Raw genomic sequence first — 24,907 nt, forward strand, 5'->3', positions numbered from 1 at the left:
ATAATAAAAAAGAAAAAGAAAGAAAGAAAGAAGAGAGCAACCAAACCAAAAAACAAATCCACCAATGATAACAAGTGCTAAAAACTATACTAAAAAAAACCCACACAAAATAAACGGACAGACAGAACCCTAGGATAAATGGTAAAAGCAAAGCTATACAGACAAAATCACACACAGAAGCATACACACACACACTCCCAAAAACAGAAAAAGGGAAAAAAAATATAAATATCGTTGCTCCCAAACTCCACTTCCTCAATTTAGGATGACTTGTTGCCTATTCAGGTATTCCACAGATGCAGAGTACATCAAGTTGATTGTGGAGATTTAATCCGCTGCTCCTGAGGCTGCTGGGAGAAATTTCCCTTTCTCTTCTTTTTCGCACAGATCTTGGGGTTCAGTGATGGATTTGGACCCGCCTCTGCGTGTAGGTCGCCTGAGGGTGTCTGTTCTTCACTCAGACAGGATGGGGTTAAAGTAGCAGCTGATTCGGGGGCTCTGGCTCACTCAGGCTGGGGGGGAGGCAGGGGTACGGATGTGGGGCAAGCCTGTGGCGGCAGAGGCCAGCGTGGTGTTGCACCAGCCTGAGGCGCACTGTGCATTCTCCCGGGGAAGTTGTCCCTGGATCACGGGACCCTGGCAGTGGCAGGCGGCACAGGCTCCCGGGAGGGGCAGTGTGGATAATGACCTGTGCTTGCACACAGGCTTCTTGGTGGCGGCAGCAGCAGCCTTAGCATCTCATGCTCGTCTCTGGGGTCCGCGCTGATAGCCACGGCTCGCACCCCTCTCTGGAGCTCCTTTAAGCTGTGCTCTTAATCCCCTCTCCTCGTGCACCAGGAAACAAAGAGGCAAGAAAAAGTCTCTTGCCTCTTCGGCAGGTCCAGACTTCTTCCCGGACTCCCTCCCGGCTAGCTGTGGTGCACTAGCCCCCTTCAGGCTGTGTTCACGCCACCAACCCCAGTCCGCTCCCTGGGATCCGACCTCCGAAGCCCGACCCTCAGCTCCCAGCCCCCGCCCGTCCCAGCGGGTGAGCAGACAAGCCTCTTGGGCTGCTGAGTGCTGGTCGGCACCGATCCTCTGTGTGGGAATCTCTCCGCTTTGCCCTCCGCACCCCTGTTGGTGCGCTCTCCTCCATGGCTCCAAAGCTTCCCCCCCACCACCACCTGCAGTCTCCGCCCACGAAGGGGCTTCCTAGTGTGTGGAAACCTTTCCTCCTTCACAGCTCCCTCCCACCGGTGCAGGTCCTGTCCCTATTCTTTTGTCTCTGTTTTTTCTTTTTTCTTTTGCCCTACCCAGGTATGTGGGGAGTTTCTTGCCTTTTGGGAGGCCTGAGGTCTTCTGCCAGCGTTCAGTAGGTGTTCTGTAGGAGTTGTTCCACATGTAGATGTATTTCTGATGTGTTTGTGGGGAGGAAGGTGATCTCCACGTCTTACTCTTCCGCTATCTTGAAGCTCCCCTCCAGAGTGCTTTTTGTGAGAAAAGCTGCTCACTGTTTGAGTCAATGTGATCAAAACTTGGGGTGGGAGCTCTACACTCAATGACAATGACACTTAACTCTACTAAGGGCAGGAAAATATGTGGCCAAGCCTGCTGAATTTTTATGCAAGAAATGTGTACGTGCGTGGGATGAGGGGAGGCAGAGGGCCTAATTCTATCTGTCACAGGGAAAGGGATTATCTGGAAAAACTTCTTAGAGGAATGTAGATCAATAATTGCTTATGTATTTTCAAGATTGTAAATTAAGGAACAAATCAATCCTAAACAAAACCATACAGAAAATTTAACCTAACCATCACAGACTGATATTTCAAAAACAGATGCCAAGAGACTGACTTTTCAGAGATGTACAAGTTTAACTCCTTAAGATAACTAATATATTATAAGCAAACATGTGCTAAAATGTATTCCCCTGCTCACTGTTCCAAATAAATATGTATTTCTGCTTTGTGTGCTATTTTTTCAATAATATTAAGGTGGAGTCTGGTCACTTAGAATGGTAACAGTCTGGATCCAAGTATTCATATTCATCTTTTTAATTTCTATCATTATGCTAAATGTCTTAGTTTAGAAAAAGAGTATAAAAGTAAGAAATATGGATTCCAATAGTCATTTACATATTTTATCATTGTTCTTTTTGCTTGAAGAAAACATCTTTACCTGATTAAGGACCTTCTGAAGGTGTGGGGTCCCCATCCGATCAGCAATATGTCTGTAAGCCGGGTGTGAGAGAAAAAATTTCCTTTCTGCCAACGTGGCAGCCTTTATATCCTTCTTCCCATCTATGTCCTTCTGGCTCCTGTTTACCACCCCCACGTAACCTAAAACAAAACACACACCTATGGAGTTGGGACACCTTTGATTTATTCTGGGGAAATTTTAAAGCTTTGAAGAGGCTGAATAAGAAAAACAAAATTATTTCAGGGCCTGAAGAATAGATCCCTTTACAAAACACAGTTTGAGATATCAGTATTTAACAACGGCTGGATGATTTGGCTAATGTTGATTTTTTTAGCATTAACAAAATAATGTCCTTTGTCCTTAAAAGATCTGTGCATTTAAATAGAGTAAATCTCTAAGCAGTTTTGTCATATAGCAGGCAAGTAAATAATTCAGACTTAAACAGTATACATGTATGCAGTCTATGATGGATATTTATACCCTCCCTTCAAACATTTTCCTTTTCCCGTTTTCTTATTATTTGAAGGAATACTTCTCCCTTTGGATAATTTTTAATACATCATTTGGGAACACCATGCCATTCCGTAAAATGTTTAACTAATCATCAATCCATTCCTCACAACTGTGGAGGCACTAAAATCCAGCTTCCCATTGTTTTCCCAGTTGTTTCTCTGCCACATCATCAAAGGAAGTCCTGTACAGGACACAGTACATTACCCCTGCGAAGCGGCAGCAGCTTATTCTCTAGGACATCCCTGGCATCCGTTCCCTCATCCATAAGATCCAGTTTGGTGATGACTCCAATGGTTCTTAGACCTGCATCACAAACAAACCCCACATTACACAATTTGCAGAATACTAACAAGTTTCAGAGACATGTATGTCTCAATGCTAATTGCAAAGCACTCATATCCTGGTTCTTTCCCTGTTCCTCTCCATCTTACTTTGTTTTCTAATCCACTACTACCCCAGTCTGGTGAATGTCAACGGGTTGAGGCAGAGAGTTGCAAACCACCCATCCATAAGATAACTCTTGATTCAGGAGAGAAAAAAACAAATAGCTGCTTCACCAAAATACTTTTAAATGTATGAGTTTATTTTTGTACTCTGCATACATGGAAATGATACATTTAAATTTTCCTCCCAGGGATTGCACACAATATGGATGTTTTAATTTTTTATGTATCACATTATTAAAAACAAAAAAATAGGCTACACGTGGACCAATGATATGGGTGTATCATAAACCAGAGCTTATTATTGATCCATTTCTGAGTACCTGAGGTCAAAAACATAAAAAGAAGAAAACTACATATAGGATACCATCATCCCCCAAAATAAACTCACAGAAAAGGAAATATGACTTAATATAAAGAAGCCTGAATTAGGAATTCTGAGCCTTGGATTCTAGTCTCAAGGCAAGTCAATTAATTCTCTGGGTCTCAGCTCCCTCATCTGTAAAGTAAAGCATTGGAAATTATTTAATCTTAAAAAGTACTCTAACTACTAATTTTTTAAGATGAGGAAACTAAGGCAGAGAGAGATTAAATAACTTTCCCAAGGTCATATAAGAAGTGGATCTGGGCAGTCTTGTTCCAGAGTCCATGCTTTTAACCAATATACTGCTTATCGTGGTAAAAAAATAATTTTTTTTTTTTAATTTAAAAGGCTTAAACCAAGAAAGTCAAAGAAAATGGGAAAGGAATGCAGAAAATTTTTGAAACTGTAAATCTAGCTGTATGACTGCTAACCAACTTAACATATCAGAGAAAGAGGAAAACTGCATCCAAGAAAGCCAACAACAGGAGACGCCCAGAAACTAAATAATTTACATCACAGCATCTCAGTAAGATTCAAAACCTGGGGGACAGAAAGTTCCGAAAACTATGGAGAGTAGTGGTAGCAGCTGAAGCTGAAAATAGAAGTACTGGATGGAAGCAGTCAGATTTCCATGGATAACATAGCTAGGAGCTGCCCTGGTCCTTCCTGGCAGGACAGTGCAGGTTTACTCTCTGGAAAGATTGAACTAGAAAAAAAACTCTGAACTCACGGGCACCTGGCCCAGCTTGGATGGATCTGGTATTAAAAGAGGATGATTAAGTAAAATTCTACATAGAGAATGGCAGGGACCCCCCTCCCCAGGCCAGTTCCTTAATTTGACTTCAAGAAAGAGACGGCTGGCAGACTTTAACCCCCCAAGCAAGAGATTGGAACAATGGTCTGGGGATACTAACCATTCCAAGAGAAAAACATATATATTGATATTCAAAGGAACAATAATTAAAATAGTCTAATAAATCATTCTGCTGTGAAGTCTATCATTCCATAATTCAAGAACACCCACACAGAACTCCAACCACCTGATAATATTTCACCTTTAAATATGAAGGGACAGCCAAGGAGATTCAATAATATGAGACCAAAACAAATAAACATTATAAAGCTGAACTTAAAGAAAACAAAGATAATGCAAAATACAGAAGAAAACTATTACTTGTATTAATATCCTCAGACAGAAAGGAGAGGTCATAGCATTCATGGGACAAAAATAGAATGCCATAAAAGGAAATTTTTGAACAAACAAAAAGAATTTTCAATAATTAAAAATATGAAAGCAGAAATAATAATGTTGGAATACAAAGTTAGGAAGCCCTCCAGAAAACAAAAGAAAAAGAAGTAAATAATTGGAAAGGAAAAACTTTTTTAAAACTAGAGAAATGATTCGGAAGATACAACATCTGAATGATTGGCATTCCAATAAGAGAGAGAATGACAAACAGAAACAGTTGGGGATGTGGGGACATACTATTCAATAAGATGTCCTATAAGTGAAAGACGAATTTAGGGATTGAATGAACCCATCAAGTGCCCAACACAATATGAAAAACATACACACACATACACACACACAATATGGCATATAAGTATAAGATTTCATAATACTGGAAACAAATAAAATATCCTAAAGAGCTCCCGTAGAAGTTAAAAAACAGCTATTAAAAAAAAAAAGTTTTAAGAATCATTACAGCATCAATCTTCCCAGCAGCAAACTGGAAACTAAAAACCCGCAGAGAAATGTTTTCAAAATTCTGAGAGAAAGATAATTTCTAGACTAGAATTCTAAACTACCAATAAATGTGACAGTAGGAAAAGATATTTTCAGACTTGCAAAATCTCAAAATATTTTACCTCCCTTTCTCCTTTTTTTTTGTTGGGGGGGGAGGGACAATTACTAAAAGATGTGTTCCATCAAACATGGGAACAAACTAACAAAGAAGTAGACAGGAAATCCAGGAAGCAGGGAATCCAATCTAACCAGAAAAAGAAGGGAATTTTTAGGATGGTGTAGATCCCAGTTTAAGGCCAGGAGAGCAGTCAGTATCTCTTAGAATAAGAGGACAAAGATTACTGAAGAGATATCTTCCCCCACCAAGAAAATAAAATGAAAGTGATAGGATACTTAAAGCCTAATGCTTTTGAAGGTATTAAGAGATTTAGACTTCTGTAGGAGAGGCTGGGAATGCACTGGTGATAGATATGTAGACTATGCAAACAAACAAAAAAAGAGACAACTATCAACCTCAAAGACAGCAGTATCACTCAAGTAAGGAAATTTAATCACAATTTAACACATGGTTCAGTTGTCAATAATATTTTTAGAATCATAAATATTCATTTAGCAAAATATGATATAGTTATATTAGTAGAATTGGGGAGGTAAGTGTATATATGTGTGTGTAAGTATATGTGGGTATGGGAGACAGCCAAATCCTTAAATATGGAGGTAAATAACAAAAGAAAGTTAAAAGGGTTGAAAGTGGTAGTCTCTGGAAATCAGTAATCCAGAGTCAGGAGGAGTGGGCAAGGGACTAAAAGTTTTTATTGAAAGCCTTAGAGACTGGTTTTTCTGAAGTGATGTACATTTATAAAATTAATAAAAATAAGAGTTAAATTTTAAAACTATTTTCTTTACTACTCCCTGTTTCTGAAAAGGCAGAAAAGTCTATGCTTAGTGGTGTCCCAGAAATGGCCAATGGAATTATTTTCTTTTTCACTCTTAGTTATACAAGTAGGCAACTTAAATAATCAATGAATGCCTGCTGGCAGACTCAAGACCTACGCTGTTAGATCTCAAAAAGACATTGCCTGAAGAGATTCAAAGGCAGCATGTTTTTAAAAGCATTTCACTGGAAATATAAAGACTCAGATAAAAATAATAATAGAGACCGTTTGTTGAGTCCTGATTATGTGCCAGATATAGACTTGAAACAACTCTGTGAGGTAGGTACTATTATTTCTCAATTACACTTTCCTCAAAGTGAGACTTGGAAAGGAAAAATACACTTGCCCAAAGGCTTGCAGGCTGTAGGGTGTAGAAGGCAGGCAACCTAATTCCATTTTTAATCACTATATTTTTCTGCCTCTCAATTCTTAGCTAGATTCCACAAGTGATTAGCTGTGTTATTTGGCAAGTTATTTACATCATCTGGGCCTGTTTATCTACAGAACTAAAGGTTTAACTAGATGTCTCTTTCAAGTCCAGAATTCTGGTAAGGAGAACAACTTCCAGATTCAGAAGAGATTATGTAGAGTAGTATGTAAAGTAAAAAGTAATGTAATAAAATTCTTGCCCTCCAACTAAAAGGAAAATTTGAAATAATACATTAAGAGCTAATAAATAGTGTGTGATACTGTGTTTCAATTATGTTTCTCTTCAGTAAAGAATAGCCACAATGATGAGTACTGACAAGTCCTGACAAAGACCTAGAAAAAACATACAAGGCACTTCAAAAATCTGATTCTTATATATAGCATAGATCTAACAGCATTGAGTCAAGGATTGGACTGTTTGGATTCAAGTCCCATCGGTTTCCCTTGTTAGCTCCAAGACATTAGTTTCCTCATCAGGTGTAACCACGTCAAAAAGGTAATCATCACAGTTTACATTTGATGTCTGGGATAATTATTAACAGCATTCCCTTTAACTCTCGAATGACTTCAAACAGAAGAATAAGTTACATGTTCACTCTAACTCATCAATAAAATGAGGAAATAACAAACCTATGTTTTAAAATTACATAATAGGACTTCTGGTTTCTGGTCCACCATGTAAGGGGCTTGGAAGTTACCACTGTGTCCTAACAAGTGAACAACTGAAAAATTAACAACGCTTCTGAGATTCATCAGAGAAGTGAAGCTACAGAGCAAACCACTGTCCCCCAAATTTGGAAAGACAGATAGGTGAATACAGAGAATCACAACTTAGTGGAGCAGAAACACAAAAGCAGAAAACTCTGCGGGAACCAGGGCCTAGGCAGAAAAACCTAAACTGTAATGGATGAGTTGCTGGAAGCTCAGTGTGGGCAGTCTAAGAGTTAAAAACTCCAGGGGGACCCAGTCATAGAGGGTACCCGTACTTTTGTGAGTTTTGCTTCTAGGAGCTCAACCAGGTTCTCACAGTGACTATCTGAGAAAAATCTCTCTGTGCTTTAGACAGGGGGAGAAAGAAACAACTTGATTTAAAAATGGGTGAAAGACCTGAACAGGTCTTCAGGTCCATTACAGTTGCAGTCAGGTCTGCAACTCCATTAAGGAGTTGCAAATTAAAACAACAGTAAGAAATCACTGCACACCTATTAGAATGGCCAAAATCCAAAACACTGACAATACCAAATGCAGGCAAGAATGGGGAGAATGTGAGCAACTCTCATTCACTGCTGGTGGGAATGTAAAATGGTACAGCCACTTTGGAAGATGGTTTGGGAGTTTCTTACAAAACTAAACATAATCTTACCATATGATTCAGTAATTGTACTCTTTCATATTTACCCAAAGGAGCTGAAAACATGCCCATACAAAAACTTGCATACAGATGTTCATAGCAGCTTTACTTATAATTGCCAAACTTCAAAGCAACCAAGATGTCCATCAGTAGGTGAATGGATAAATGAACTGTGATACATCCAGACAATGGAATATTATTTAGTGCGAAAAAGAAATGAGCTATCAAACCATGAAAAAACATGGAGTAACCTTAAATTCATATTACTAAGTGAAAGAAGACAATCTGAAAAGGCTTTATGGTGTATGATTCCAACAATATGACATTCTGGAAAAGGTAAAACTATGGAGACAATAAAAAGATTAGTGGATGCCAGTGGTTAGGGGAGGCAGGAATGAAAAGGTGGGGCACAGAAGTTCTTAGGGCAGTGGAAACTATTCTGTATGATATTACAATGATGGATACATGTCATTATACATTTGTCCAAACCCATAGGGTGTACACCACCAAGAGTGAACCCTAATGTCAATTCTGAACTTTGAGCGTCAATGTAGGTTCATCAATTGTAACAAATGTACCAGTCTAGTGGGGGATATTAATAGTTGGAGAGGTTATGCATGTATTGGGACAGGACATATATGAACACTGTACCTTCTACTCAGTTTTTCTGTGAATATGTAAAATTGCTCTAAAAACTAAAGTCTATGAATTAAAGACAATTAAATAACATAACACATGTAAAGTATTTGGTACATAAAAACCACTCAATAAATGAAAATTGTGATCTCACCAATTTTGTTTCTCACCACTACTTCCACTCTACTCCAGTCCTAAGCTCTTGTCACACTCAATAAGTTGTAGCTCTCCATGTGATCATGCATTCTTGCCTCTTCACCTTCACAATGCTATCCCATGCTATCCCTCTCAGTTTCAAATATCCTTCCCTCTCTTCTTTTTTTGGTTATTTCCTACTCATCCTTCAAAATACTTTATAGGCCTCTCCTGCAGGTCCTTAATCAGGCTCCCACAAGTTTAAGTTTGGAACCTTTTCTCTGTGACTTCAGAGCTCTCTGCATACACTGAAATCATAGTTCTTATATGACATTAGGAATCTGCTTATTTGTCTGTCTCATCCACTAAGCCATGATCTCTTCAAGAATAAGGACAACATCTAATCTACGTATTCTAAGCAATTCATATAGGTGCCAAACACAGAGTGGGAACTCAAATGTTTATTTATCAAATGAATAAATGAGTAAAAAGCATGTTCACTTTTCTTAGGTTTAGACAAGAATTGAAATACAAATTCCAAAAAAGAAATATGATACCATTCTACCATGTTACCTAGGTTTGTTGTCAATACAGTGATTTTCCTATAAGAACACTGCCATTTCTTCCATTTATATAGGCAACTGAATTGTAAGTAGTGTGTTGTTTCATCTAATTAAGAAATGGGACAAAACCAAGCCACGAACCACATTAGCAGTTGCCAGAAAGGTAATCTGGAACACTGTGTACACTGAAACGGCAGCAATGAAAAACAAAATCAATGAAGAATTAGTGTAAACATGTATACAGCAAAATTAAAAACAGACTTAGGAAGTTAGATGTCCTTCAGCTAATGCATCTTTTTTGTTGTTGTTTTGGGCTTTGGTGGTATTTGAGTGGGGGGTGGTTTGAAGTAAATGCTGTTCTTTCTGTTTGGCAAAGATTATGGAATATTTTACTTCTGAAAGCAATCAGTGATGAATAGGAATAGTTTCATCTTTTTTTCCTATAAGTCTTCCATTAACATTATTTTCTTGTTACTTTCCAACAGTTCTGAATAACACAGTTCTCATTTTCAAAGTCATCCGGTAATATTACTGCATGTGGTACTAGGTAAAATATTAAGTAAATAATAGAAAACATAAAAATTACTGTTGCTATGGTAACAGAGACTATCTTGCTCACCGATTTATACCCAGAATCTAGTGCAGTGCTTGAAAGATTTAATATTTGTGGAAGGAAGGGAGAGGAGAAAGAGAGGGCAAAGGGAGACAGGATATAAGAAAGGGAAAGGAAAAAGAATTACTCCAAAGATAAGAAAATTTAGGTATAGAGTGGTTCTTTCACTGAGAATCTGTACTCCAAAATAGACTAAGGCATGAAGGAACAAAAGAAAAAGAATCCACATACGTAAGTAGTTCCCACCCTCATCTGCAGTTTCACTTTCTATGATTTCATTTACCAGAGGTCAACTGTTGTCCAAAAATCTTAAATGAAAAATTCCAGAACTAAACACTTTATAAGTTTTAAATTGAGCACCATTCTAAGTAACGTGATGAAATCTCCCACCATCTTGCCCCATCACCCTGGATGTTAATCATCCCTTTGTCCAGCATATCTACCCATTAGTTACCTAGTAGCCCTCTTGGTTATCAGATCGACTGTCACAGTATCTTAATGCTTGTGTTCAAGTAACCTTTATTTCACTTAATAATGACCCCAAAGCATAAGAGTAGAGATGAGGGCAATTTGGATATGCCAAAGAGAAGCTGTAAAGTGCTTCCTTTAAGTGAAAAGGCAAAAGTTCTCAACTTAATAAGGAAAGAAAAAAATCATAAGCTGAGGTTGCAAAGATCAATGGTAAAAATCAATCTTCTATTGAAACTGTGATGGAAAAAGAAATTCCTGTTAGTTTTCCTGTCACACCTCGAGTATGTACGTATAGGGAAAAAACATAGTATATATAGGGTTTAGTACTTTCCACGGTTTCAGGCATCTCCTGGGGGTCTTGGGACATATACCCCATGTATTAGGGGGACTCCTGTATACTTAAATCTCCCTGCTTTTTCTCCACCCAAATCCATTTTCTTCCTCTTCCTTGGCACACAGCTTAACTATATTTTCAAATCTCCCTTACAATTGAGTCACAATCTCCCTTATAATCTGCCTGTACTGAGTTCTAGCCAGTGGAAGTGGGTGAAGTGGTATGTGCCACTTCTAGGCTTGGTCTGTATAACTTCCCACGTGTTCTCCTGCCAGCTCTTTCACCTTCCACTTGCTGGATCTAACCATAATAAGTCCTTAAGTCGCTATGGGTGACAAATATAAGTATCTGGGCATCTATGAATGATGTCATAGACAAAAAACACCACACTATCCCACACTACCCTGAAAATCAACTCAACATAGACATTTCTACTGTTTGCACCACTACATGTTTCAGTCTATTTATTACTGTATATCAGTACAAACAATGGTACCCTGAAGAAGAGAGCTGCCATAATGAAAACCTGGCTTAGCAAGATTGGGTAGTAAGGAAACAAGTATTGCAACATGGAAAGATGAAGATTCATGTTATACAGTAGCTGTGTATTTTGTAAACCTGCCGCACGTGATAAGTTGTAAGGCAGACTAAGTGCCTACTGAAAGGAGAAGCTATTGAAAAGGGCCTGGATGTTAATTTGTCTTGATTGTTCCTTGCTGCTTAAAGCAAGGTATTTAAGAAAGAGATGAGTTCACAAAAGAAATTTATCATTTTGCAAGCAGAAATAGAAAGGATTAGAGAGAAGCTAGAAATCTGGGTCTTTTAATGGTTGAAAAAGCCAACTGTTCTTGTAACTCAAGTAAGAAAATAGACTGAAAAGGCTCTGAGCAGCGAACGTCCACTAAGAATTTCAGTTAAGCAAAGTAGCTCAGTAATTTCTCTTTCTAGATTAAAAGCATAATAGGGTTCAGACACACATTTCTGCTGTAAACTAGAAAACTGATAAAATATATAAAACAATTGTTTTCAGACATGAAATCATAGGTTGTACAGGACTATGATGCTTGAAAGAAGAGAAACAACAAAATAAGTCATACAATCATTCAATTACTACTTGGAGGCAATTTCTGGACAACAACGCAAGGAGGAAAAATCCAAAGAGATTCCAGCAGTCCTGCTTAGTTGAAGAGACATAGATTGGATTTCAAGTAGGCCAAGGCTGCTAGAATTTACAGGATCGTGTGCCAGATAAAAGGGAGCTATGAATAGAAAGAGGTCTACAAATGTGCATAGGGGTCTCCCCCAGTCTTTGAATGCATGCATGCCTAAGGTAAAACTCCACAAGGCTAGGCAAAAAACAACTTCCAGGGAGTGCTAAACCAAACAATTCCCAGAGCTCACATAGGACTGGGAATCATTAAGTCCCACCAGCCAGAGGGGAGAAACCTGTTGAATTAAAGATACCAAAAGGATCGAACTTCAGTAAAGGTTACAGCAGACCCATCCTTTAAAAAAACATAAAAAGGCCCTCTCCACTATGTGAGAACACAGCAAGGCGGCCATCTGAACGCCAGGAAGAAAGCTTTTATCAGAAACCAACCCTGATGGCCCACTGATTGGGGACTTGCAGCCTCCAGAACTGACCCCTTCCAGGAGGCCACATTACAGTGGATCATCCTGTCTCCTTGGGTTCTCTTGGCTGTGACAGTTTCTCAGACTTTCCTTGTTTTTCAAGCCCTTGACAGTTTGGAGGAGGACTGGTAAATAGCTAACTGGGGTGGGAGTGGGTTGTACCTTCAAGATGGTGGAGGAGTAAGACATGGAGACCACCTTCCTGCCCACAAATACATCAAAAATACATCTACATGTGGAATAACTCCTACAGAACAACTACTGAATGCTGACAGAAGACCTCAGACCTCCTAAAAGGCAAGAAACTCCCCACGTACCTGGGTAAGGCAAAAGAAAAAAGGAAAAACAGAGACAAAAGAATAGGGACAAGACCTGCACCTCTGGGAGGGAGCTGTGAAGGAGGAAAAGTTTCCACACACTAGGAAGCCCCTTCACTGGCGGAGACAGGGAGTGGTGGGGGCAAGCTTCACAGCCATGGAGGAGAGTGCAGCAACAGGGGTGCAGAGGGCAGGGCAGAGAGATTCCTGCACAGAGGATCGGTGCTGACCAGCACTCACCAGCCTGAGAGGTTTGTCTGCTCATCCACCGGAGCAGGTGGGGTCTGGGAGTTGAGGCTTGGGCTTGGGAGTTCAGATGGCAGGGAGAAGACTAAGGTTGGCTGTGTGAACACAGCCTGAAGGGAGCTAGTGCACCACAGCTGGCCAGGAGAGAGTCCTGGAAAAAGTCTGGAATTGCCTAAAAGTCAAGAGACCATTATTTTGGGGTGTGCAAGGACAGGGGATTCAGAGCACCACCTAAATGAACTCCAGAGACGGGCGCAAGTGGCGGCTACCAGGGCGGACACCAGAGACGAGCATGAAATGCTAAGGCTGCTACTGCAGCCACCAAGAAGCCTGTGTGCAAGCACAGGTCACTATCCACACCTCCCCTCCCGGGATCCTGTGCAACCCGCCACTGCCAGGGTCCCGTGATCCAGGGACAACTTCCCTGGGAGAACACACAGCGCGCCTCAGGTTGCTGCAATGTCACGCTGGTCTCTGCCGCCACAGGCTCGCCCCACATTCTGTACTCCTCCCTCCTCCCCTGGCCTGAGTGAGCCAGAGCCCCCGAATCAGCTGCTACTTTAACCTCATCCTGTCTGAGCGAAGAACAAATGCCCTCAGGCAACCTACACACAGAGGCAGGGCCAAATCCAAAGCTGAACCCCGGGAGCTGTGAGAACAAAGAAGAGAAAGGGAAATCTCTCCCAGCAGCCTCAGGAGCAGCGGATTAAATCTCCACAATCAAATTGATGTACCCTGTATCTCTGGAATACCTGAATAGACAATGAATCATCCCAAAATTTAGGTGGTGGACTTTGGAAGCAACTGTAGACTTGGGGTTTGCTTTCTTCATCTAATTTGTTTCTGGTTTTATATTTATCTTAGTTTAATATTTAGAGTTTATTACCATTGATAGATTTGTTTATTGATTTGGTTGCTCTCTTCCTTTTTTTTTATATATAGATAAATATATTATTTTCCTTTTTCTCTTTTTGTGAGTGTGTATGAGTATGCTTCTTTGTGTGATTTTGTCTGTATAGCTGTGCTTTTACCATTTGTCCTAGGGTTCGGTCTCTCCATTTTTTTTTTTTGTACAGTTTTTAGCACCTGTTATGATTGGTGGATCTGTTTTTTGGTTTGGTTGCTCTCTTCTTTCTTTCTTTCTTTTTTTATTAATTTTTTTAAATTATTAATAATATTATTAATTTTAATAACTTTTTAATTTTATATTTTCCTTTATTTCTTTTATTTTCACCCTTCTCTTCTGAGCCGTGTGGCTGACAGGATCTTGGTGCTCCGGCTGGTGTCAGGCCTGAGCTTCTGAGGTAGGAGAGCTGAGCTCAGGACATTGGACTACCAGAGACCTCCCAGACCCATGTAATACCAAACGGCAAAAGCTCTCCCAGAGGTCTCCATCTCAACGCTAAGACACAGCTCCGCTCAACGACCAGCAAGCTACAGTGCTGGACACCCTATGCCAAACAACTAGCAAGAAAGGAACACAACCCCACTCATTAGCAGAGAGGCTGCCTAAAATCATAATAAGGTCACAGGTACCCCAAAACACAAAACCAGAGGTTGTCCTGCCCACCAGAAAGACAATATCCAGTCTCATCCACCAGAACACAGGCACCAGTCCCCTCTACCAGGAAGCCTACATAACCCACTGAACTAACCTTACCCACTGGTGGCAGACACCAAAAACAATGGGAACTATGAACCTGCAGCCTGTGAAAAGGACACCCCAAACACAGTAAGTTAAGCAAAATGAGAAGACAGAGAAACACACAGCAGATGAAGAAGCAAGGTAAAAACCCATCAGACCAAACAAATGAAGATGAAATAGTCTACATGAAAAAGAATTCACAGTAATGATAGTAAAGATGATCCAAAATCTTGGAAATAGAATGGAGAAAAAACAAGAAATGTTTAACAAAGACCTAGAAGAACTAAAGAGCAAACAAACAATGATGAACAACACAATAAATGAAATTTAAAATTCTCTAGAAGGAATCAATAGCAGAATAACTGAGGCAGAAGAACGGATAAGTGACCAGGAAGATAAAATAGTGGAAATAACTACCACAGAGCAGAATAAAGAAAAAAGAATGAAAAGAATTGAGAACAGTCTCAGAGACCTCTGGAACAACATTAAATGCACGAACATTCGAACTATAGGGGTCCCAGAAAAAGAAGAGAAAAAGGAAGGGACTGAGAAAATATCTGAAGAGACTATAGTTGAAAACTTCCCTAATATGGGAAAGGGAATAGTTAATCAAGTCCAGAAAGTACAGAGGGTGCCATACAGGATAAATCCAAGGAGAAACACACTGAGACACGTATTAATTAAACTATCAAAAAATAATACAATGAAAAAATATTAAAAGCAGCAATGGAAAACCAACAAATAACATACAAGGGAATCCCCATAAGGTTAACTGCTGATCTTTCAGCAGAAACTCTGCAAGCCAGAGGGGAGTGGCAGGACATATTTAAAGTGATGAAAGGGGAAAAGCTACACCCAACATTACTCTACCCAGCAAGGATGTCATTCAAATTCAACAGAGAAATTAAAACCTTTACAAACCAGCAAAAGCTAAGAGAATTCAGCACCACCAAACCAGCTCTACAACAAATGCTAAAGGAACTTCTCTAGGCAGGAAACACAGATAAGGAAAAGACCTACAATAAAAAACCCAAAACAATTACGAAAATGGTAATAGGAACATACATACTGATAACTACCTTAAATGTTAATGGATTAAATGCTCCAACCAAAAGACACAGACTGGCTGAATGGATACAAAAATAAGACCCGTATATATGCTTTCTCCAAGAGATCCACTTCAGGCCTAGGGACACAAACAGACTGAAAGTGAGGGGATGGAAAAAGGTATTCCATGCGAATGGAAATCAAAAGAAAGCTGGAGTAGCAATTCTCATATCACACAAAATAGACTTTAAAATAAAGGCTATTACATGAGACAAAGAAGGACACTGCATAATGACCAAGGGATCAATCCAAGAAGAAGATATAACAATAGCAAATATTTATGCACCCAACATAGGAGCACCTCAATACATAAGGCAAATGATAACAGGCATAAAAGGGGAAATCGACAGTAACACAATACTAGATGGGAAGTTTAACAGCACACTTTCACCAATGACAGATCATCCAAAATGAAGATAAATAAGGAAACAGAAGCTTTAAATGACACATTAAACAAGATGGACTTAATTGATATTTATAGGACATTCTATCCCAAAAAAACAGAATACACTTTCTTCTCAAGTCCTCATGGAACATTCTCCAGGAGAGCTCATATCTTGGGTCACAAATCAAGCATTTGTAAATTTAATAATACTGATATTGTATCAAGTATCTTTTCTGACCACAATGCTATGAGACTAGATATCAATTACAGGAAAAAAAATCTGTAAAAAATACAAACACATGGAGGCTAAGCAATATGCTACTAAATAACCAAGAGATCACTAAAGAAATCAAAGAGGAAATCAAAAAATACCTAGAAACAAATGACAATGAAAACACAATGGCCCAAAACCTATGGGATGCAGCAAAATCAGTTCTAAGAGGGAAGTATATAGCAATACAATCCTACCTAAAGAAACATGAAACATCTCAAATAAACAAACTAACCTTACACCTAAAGCAACTAGAGAAAGAAGAACAAAAAACAACCCAAAGTTAGCAGAAGGAAAGAAATCATAAAATCAGATCAGAAATAAATGAAAAAAACGATAACAAAGATCAATAAAACTAAAGGCCAGTTCTTTGAGAAGAAAAACAAAATTGATAAACTGTTAGCCAGACTCATGAAGAAAAAAAGGGAGAAGACTCAAATCAATAGAATTAGAAATGAAAAAGAAGTAACAACTGACACTGCAAAAATACAAAGGATCATGAGAGATTACTACAAGCAATATATGCCAATAAAATGGACAACCTGGAAGAAATGGACAAATTCTTAGAAAAGCACAACCTTCTGAGACTGAACCAGGAAGAAACAGAAAATATAAACAGACCAACCACAAGCACTTAAGTTGAAACTGTGATTAAAAATCTTCCAACAAACAAAAGTCCAGGACCAGATGGCTTCACAGGAGAATTCTAGCAAACATTTACAGAAGAGCTAACACTTATCCTTCTCAAACTCTTCCAAACTATAGCAGAGGGAGGAACCCTCCCAAACTCTTTCTACGAGGCCACCATCACCCTGATACCAAAACCAGACAAAGATGTCACAAAGAAAGAAAACTACAGCCCAATATCACTAATGAATATAAATGTAAAAATCCTCAACAAAATACTAGCAAACAGAATCCAACAGCACATTAAAAGGATCATACACCATGATGAAGGGGGGATTATCCCAGGAATCCAAGGATTCTTCAATATATGCAAATCAATCAATGTGATACACCATATTAACAAATTGAAGGAGAAAAACCATATGATCATCTCAATAGATGCAGAAAAAGCTTTCGACAAAATTCAACACCAATTTATCAGAAAAACCCTCCAGAAAGTAGGCATAGAGGGAACTCACCTCAACATAATAAAGGCCATATATGACAAACCCACAGCCAACATCATTCTCAATGCTGAAAAACTGGAACCATTTTCTCTAAGATCAGGAGCAAGACAAGGTTCTCCACTTTCACCACTATTTTCAACATAACTTTGGAAGTTTTAGCCACAGCAATCAGAGAAGAAAAAGAAATAAAAGGAATCCAAATTGGAAAAGAAGAAGTAAGGCTGTCACTGTTTGCAGATGACATGATACTATACATAGAGAATCCTAAAGATGCTAACAGAAAACTGCTAGAGCTAATCAATGAATTTGGTAAAGTAGCAGAATACAAAATTAATGTACAAAAATCTCTTTCATTCCTATACACTTATGATGAAAAATCTGAAAGAGAAATTAAGGAAACACTCCCATTTACCATGGCAACATAAAGAATAAAATACCTAGGAATAAACCACAACAACATAAAGAATAAAATACCTAGGAATAAACCTACCTAAGGAGACAAAAGACCTGTATGTAGAAAACTATGACACTGATGGAAGAAATTAAAGATGATACAAACAGATGGAGAGATATACCATGTTCTTGGATTGGAAGAATCAACATTGTGAAAATAACTATACTTCCCAAAGCAATCTACAGATTCAATGCAATCCCTATCAAACTACCAATGGCATTTTTCACAGAACTAGAACAAAAAATTTCACAATTTGTATGGAAACACAAAAGACCCCGAATAGCTAAAGGAAACTTGAGAAAGAAAAACAGAGCTGGAGGAATCAGGCTCCCTGATTTCAGACTATACTACAAAACTACAGTAATCAAGACAGTGTGGTACTGGCACAAAAACAGAAGTACAGATCAATGGAACAGGGTAGAAAGCCCAGAGATAAACCCATGCACATATGGTCACCTTATCTTTGATAAAGGAGGCAAGAATATACAGTGGAGAAAAGACAGCCTCTTCAATAAGTGGTGCTGGGAAAACTGGACAGCTACATGTAAAAGAATGAAATTAGAACACTCCCTAACACCATACACAAAAATAAACTCAAAATGGATTAAAGACCTAAATGTAAGGCCAGACACTATCAAAGTCTTAGAGGAAAACATAGGAAGAACACTCTTTGACACAAATCACAGCAAGATCTTTTTGATCCACCTCCTAGAGTAATGGAAATAAAACCAAAAATTAGGAAGATGGCGGAAGAGTAAGAGGCAGAGATCACCTTCCTACCCACAGATACAGTAGAAATACATCTACACGTGGAACTGCTCCTACAGAACACCCACTGAACGCTGGCAAAAAACGTCAGACCTCCCAAAAGGCAAGAAACTCCCCCCGTACTTGGGTAGGGCAAAAGAAAAAAGAAATAACAGAGACAAAAGAATAGGGACGGCACCTGCACCAGTGGGAGGGAGCTGTGAAGGAGGAAAGATTTCCACGCACTAGGAAGCCCGTTCGCGGGCAGACTGCGGATGGCAGAGGGGGGAAGCTTCGGAGCCACGGAGGACAGCACAGCCACAGGGGTGCGGAGGGCAAAGCGGAGAGATTCCCGCACAGAGGCTCGGCACCGAGCAGCACTCACCAGCCCGAGAGGCTTGTCTGCTCACCCACCGGGGTGGGCGGGGCTGGGAGCTGAGGCTCGGGCTTCGGTCGGATCGCTGGGAGAGGACTGGGGTTGGCGGCGTGAACACAGCCTGAAGAGGTTAGTGCACCACAGCTAGCCGGGAGGGAGTCCGGGAAAAAGTCTGCAGCTGCCAAAGAAGCAAGAGACTTTTTCTTGCCTCTTTGTTTCCTGGCGCGCGAGGAGAGGGGATTCAGAGCGCCGCCTAAACGAACTTCAGAGACGGGCGCGAGCCCCAGCTATCAGCGTGGACCCCACAGCAACAGGGGCGCAGAGGAAAAAGCGGAGAGATTCCCGCACAGAGGATCGGCGCCGAGCAGCACTCACCAGCCCGAGAGGCTTGTCTGCTCAGCCGCCGGGGCAGGCGGGGCTGGGAGCTGAGGCTCGGGCTTTGGTTGGATCGCAGGGAGAGGACTGGGTTGGGCGTGTGAACACAGCTTGAAGGGGTTAGTGCACCACAGCTGGCTGGGAGGGAGACCGGGAAGAAGTCTGCAGCTGCCGAAGAGGCAAGAGACTTTTTCTTGCCTCTTTGTTTCGTGGCGCGCAAGGAGAGGGGATTCAGAGCGCCGCCTAAACGAACTCCAGAGATGGGCACGAGCCGCGGCTATCAGCGCGGACCCCAGAGACGGGTGTGAGACGCTGGGGCTGCTGCTGCCGCCTCCAAAAATCCTGTGTGCGAGCACAGGTCACTCTCCACACCGCCCCTCCCGGGAGCCTGTGAGGCCGCCACTGCCAGGGTCCCGTGATCCAGGGACAACTTCCCCGGGAGAACGCACTGCGCGCCTCAGGCTGGTGCAACGTCACGCCGGCCTCTGACGCCGCAGGCTCGCCCTGCCTCCTCTGTACCCCTCCCTCCCCGTGGCCTGCGTGAGCCAGAGCCCCCAAAGCAGCAGCTCCTTTAACCCCGTCCTGTCTGGGCGGGGAACATACACCCTCAGGCGACCTACATGCAGAGGCGGGTCCAAATCCAAAGCTGAACCCCGGGAGCTGCGCAAACAGAGAAGAGAAGGGGAAATCTCTCCCAGCAGCCTCAGAAGCAGCGGATTAAAACTCCACAAACAACTTGATGTGATGGATCTGTTGAATACCTGAATAGACAACGAATCATCCCAAATTCAGGAGGTGGACTTTGGGAGCAGGATATATTAATTTTTCCCCTTGTCCTTTTTTTGTGAGTGTATATGTATATGCTTCTGGGTGAGATTTTGTCTGTATAGCTTTGCTTAATAATAGCTTTATTTTACTTCACTATATTATAGCCTCTTTCTTTCTATTTTTTCTCCCTTTTACTCTGAGCCGTGTGGACGAAAGGCTCTTGGTGCTCCAGCCAGGCATCAGGGCCATACCTCTGAGGTGGGAGAGCCAACTTCAGGACACTGGTCCACAAGAGACCTCCCAGCTCCACGTAATACCAAATGGCAAATATTTCTCAGAGATCTCCATCTCAACATCAACACCCAGCATCACTCAATGACCAGCAAGCTACAGTGCTGAACACCCTATGCCAAACAACTAGCAAGACAGGAACACAGCCCCATCAATTAGCAGAGAGGCTGCCTAAAATCATAATAAGGCCACAGACACCACAAAATACACCACCAGACGTGGACGTGCCCACCAGAAAGACAAGATCCAGCCTCATCCACCAGAACTCAGGCACTAGTTCCCTCCACCAGGAAGCCTACACAACCCACTGAACCAACCTTAGCCACTGGGGACAGATACCAAAAACAACAGGAACTACGAACCTGCAGCCTGTGAAAAGGAGACCCCAAACACAGTAAGATAAGCAAAATGAGAAGACAAAAAAACACACAACAGGTGAAGGAGCAGGGTCAAAACACACCAGACTTAACAAATGAAGAGGAAATAGGTAGTCTCCTGAAAAAGAATTCAGAATAATGATAGTAAAGATGATCCAAAATCTGGGAAATAGAATAGACAAAATGCAAGAAACATTTAACAAGGACGTAGAAGAACTAAAGAGGAACCAAGCAATGATGAAAAACACAATAAATGAAATTAAAAATACTCTAGATGGGATCAATAGCAGAATAACTGAGGCAGAAGAAAGGATAAGTGACCTGGAAGATAAAATGGTGGAAATAACTACTGCAGAACAGAATAAAGAAAAAAGAATGAAAAGAACTGAGGACAGTCTCAGAGACCTCTGGGACAACATTAAACGCACCAACATTCGAATTATAGGGGTCCCAGAAGAAGAGAAAAAGAAAGGGACGGAGAAAATATTTGAAGAGATTATAGTTGAAAACTTCCCTAATATGGGAAAGGAAATAGTTAATCAAGTCCTGGAAGCACAGAGAGTCCCATACAGGATAAACCCAAGGAGAAACACGCCAAGACACATATTAATCAAACTGTCAAAAATTAAATATAAGGAAAACATATTAAAAGCATCAAGGGAAAAACAACAAATAACACACAAGGAAATCCCCATAAGGTTAACATCTGATCTTTCAGCAGAAACTCTGCAAGCCAGAAGGGAGTGGCAGGATATACTTAAAGAGATGAAGGAGAAAAACCTACAACCAAGATTACTCTACCCAGCAAGGATCTCATTCAGATGTGATGGAGAAATTAAAACCTTTACAGACAAGCAAAAGCTGAGAGAGTTCAGCACCACCAAACCAACTTTACAACAAATGCTAAAGGAACTTCTCTAGGCAAGAAACACAAAAGAAGGAAAATACCTACAATAACAAACCCAAAACATTTAAGAAAATGGGAATAGGAACATACATATCGATAATTACCTTGAATGTAAATGGATTAAATGCTCCCACCAAAAGACACAGGCTGGCTGAATGGATACAAAAACAAGACCCATATATATGCTGTCTACAAGAGACCCACTTCAGACCTAGAGACACATACAGACTGAAAGTGAGGGGATGGAAAAAGATATTCCATGCAAATGGAAATCAAAAGAAAGCTGGAGTAGCAATTCTCATATCAGACAAAATAGACTTTAAAATAAAGACTATTACAAGAGACAAAGAAGGACACTATGTAATGATCAAGGGATCGATCCAAGAGAAAGGTATAACAATTGTAAATATTTATGCACCCAACATAGGAGCACCTCAATACATAAGGCAAATACTAACAGCCATAAAAGGGGAAATCGACAGCAACACAATCATAGTAGGGGACTTTAACACCCCACTTTCACCAATGGACAGATCATTCAAAATGAAAATAAATAAGGAAACACAAGCTTTAAATGATACATTAAACAATATGGACTTAATGGATATTTATAGGACATTCCACCCAAAAACAACAGAATACACATTTTTCTCAAGTGCTCATGGAACATTCTCCAGGATAGATCATATCTTGGGTCACAAATCAAGCCTTGGTAAATTTAAGAAAATTGAAATCATATCAAGTATCTTTTCCGACCACAACGCTATGAGACTAGATATCAATTACAGCAAAAGATCTGTAAAAAATACAAACACATGGAGGCTACACAATACACTACTTAATAACGAAGTGATCACTGAAGAAATCAAAGGGGAAATCAGAAAATACCTAGAAACAAATGACAATGGAGATACAACGACCCAAAACCTATGGGACGCAGCAAAAGCAGTGCTAAGAGGGAAGTTTATAGCAACACAAGCCTACCTCAACAAACAGGAAATATCTCGAATAAACAACCTAACCTTGCACCTAAAGCAATTAGAGAAAGAAGAACAAAAAAACCCCAAAGCCAGCAGAAGGAAAGAAATCATAAAGATTAGGTCAGAAATAAATGAAAAAGAAATGAAGGAAACAATAGGAAAAATCAATGAAACTAAAAGCTGGTTCTTGGAGAAGATAAACAAAATTGATAAACCATTAGCCAGACTCATCAAGAAAAAGAGAGGGAAGACTCAAATCAATAGAATTAGAAATGAAAAAGGAGAAGTAACAAATGACACTGCAGAAATACAAAAGATCATGAGAGATTACTACAAGCAACTCTATGCCAATAAAATGGACAATCTGGAAGAAATGGACAGATTCTTAGAAATGCACAAACTGCCGAGACTGAACCAGGAAGAAATAGAAAATATGAACAGACCAATCACAAGCACTGAAATTGAAACTGTGATTAAAAACCTTCCAACAAACAAAAGCCCAGGACCAGATGGCTTCACAGGCGAATTCAATCAAACATTTAGAGAAGAGCTAACACCTATCCTTCTCAAACTCTTCCAAAATATTGCAGAGGCAGGAACACTCCCCAACTCATTCTATGAGGCCACCATCACCCTGATACCAAAACCAGACAAAGATGTCACAAAGAAAGAAAACTACAGGCCAATATCACTGATGAACATAGATGCAAAAATCCTCAACAAAATACTAGCAAACAGAATCCAACAGCACATTAAAAGGATCATACACCATGATCAAGTGGGGTTTATCCCAGGAATGCAAGCATTCTTCAACATACGCAAATCAATCAATGTGATACACCATATTAACAGATTGAAGGAGAAAAACCATATGATCATCTCAATAGATGCAGAGAAAGCTTTTGACAAAATTCAACACCCATTTATGATAAAAGCCCTGCAGAAAGTAGGCATAGAGGGAACTTTCCTCAACATAATAAAGGCCATATATGACAAACCCACAGCCAACATTGTCCTCAATGGTGAAAAAGTGAAACCATTTCCACTAAGATCAGGAACAAGACAAGGTTGCCCACTCTCACCACTATTATTCAACATTGTTTGGGAAGTGTTAGCCACAGCAATCAGAGAAGACAAAGAAATAGAAGGAATCCAAATCGGAAAAGAAGAAGTAAAGCTGTCACTATTTGCAGATGACATGATACTATACATAGAGAATCCTAAAGATGCTACCAGAAAACTCCTTGAGCTAATCAATGAATTTGGTAAAGTAGCAGGATACAAAATTAATGCACAGAAATCTCTTGCATTTCTATACACTAATGACGAAAAATCTGAAAGTGAAATTAAGAAAACACTCCCGTTTACCATTGTAACAAAAAGAATAAAATATCTAGGAATAAACCTACCTAAGGAGACAAAAGACCTATATGCAGAAAATTATAAGACACTGATGAAAGAAATTAAAGATGATACAAATAGATGGAGAGATATACCATGTTCCTGGATTGGAAGAATCAACATTGTGAAAATGACTCTACTACCCAAAGCAATCTACAGATTCAATGCAATCCCTATCAAACTACCACTGGCATTTTTCACAGAACTAGAACAAAAAATGTCACAATTTGTATGGAAACACAAAAGACCCCGAATAGCCAAAGCAATCTTGAGAACGAAAAATGGAGCTGGGGGAATCAGGCTCCCTGACTTCAGACTATATTACAAAGCTTCAGTAATCAAGACAGTTTGGTACTGGCACAAAAACAGAAATATAGATCAATGGAACAGGATAGAAAGGCCAGAGATAAACCCATACACATATGGTCACCTTATCTTTGATAAAGGAGGAAAGAATATACAGTGGAGAAAAGACAGCCTCTTCAATAAGTGGTGCTGGGAAAATTGGACAGGTACATGTAAAAGTATGAAATTAGAACACTCCCTGACACCATGCACAAAAATAAACTCAAAATGAATTAAAGACCTAAGTGTAAAGCCAAACACTATCAAACTCTTAGAGGAAAACATAGGCAGAACACTCTATGACATAAATCGCAGCAAGATCCTTTTTGACCCAGCTCCTAGAGAAATGGAAATAAAAACACAAATAAACAAATGGGACCTAATGAAACTTAAAAGCTTTTGCACAGCAAAGGAAACCATAAACAAGACCAAAAGACA

The 24,907-nt window shown here is 40.0% G+C and overlaps 1 protein-coding gene and 1 long non-coding RNA gene across 7 annotated transcripts in view; one reads left to right on the plus strand and one right to left on the minus strand.

Annotated features, from left to right (window-relative positions):
* DNM3 (dynamin 3) overlaps positions 1–24,907 on the minus strand; it is a 578,846-nt gene that overhangs the window by 371,761 nt on the left and 182,178 nt on the right. For all 6 annotated transcript variants that reach the window (XM_082437591.1, XM_082437593.1, XM_082437588.1 and 3 more), the window contains exons 5-6: positions 2,896–2,994; positions 2,158–2,318 (exon numbers count right to left, since the gene is read on the minus strand). In XM_082437591.1, the coding sequence (XP_082293717.1) occupies positions 2,158–2,318; positions 2,896–2,994 (260 nt within the window). The remainder of the gene's footprint in view (positions 1–2,157; positions 2,319–2,895; positions 2,995–24,907) is intronic.
* Positions 1–24,907, plus strand: part of LOC309649558 — a 434,139-nt gene that overhangs the window by 196,022 nt on the left and 213,210 nt on the right. The gene's annotated exons all lie outside the window — the stretch shown is intronic.

This window comes from Balaenoptera physalus, assembly GCF_965194825.1.
Source record: "Balaenoptera physalus genome assembly, chromosome: 1".
NCBI lineage: Eukaryota > Metazoa > Chordata > Mammalia > Artiodactyla > Balaenopteridae > Balaenoptera > Balaenoptera physalus.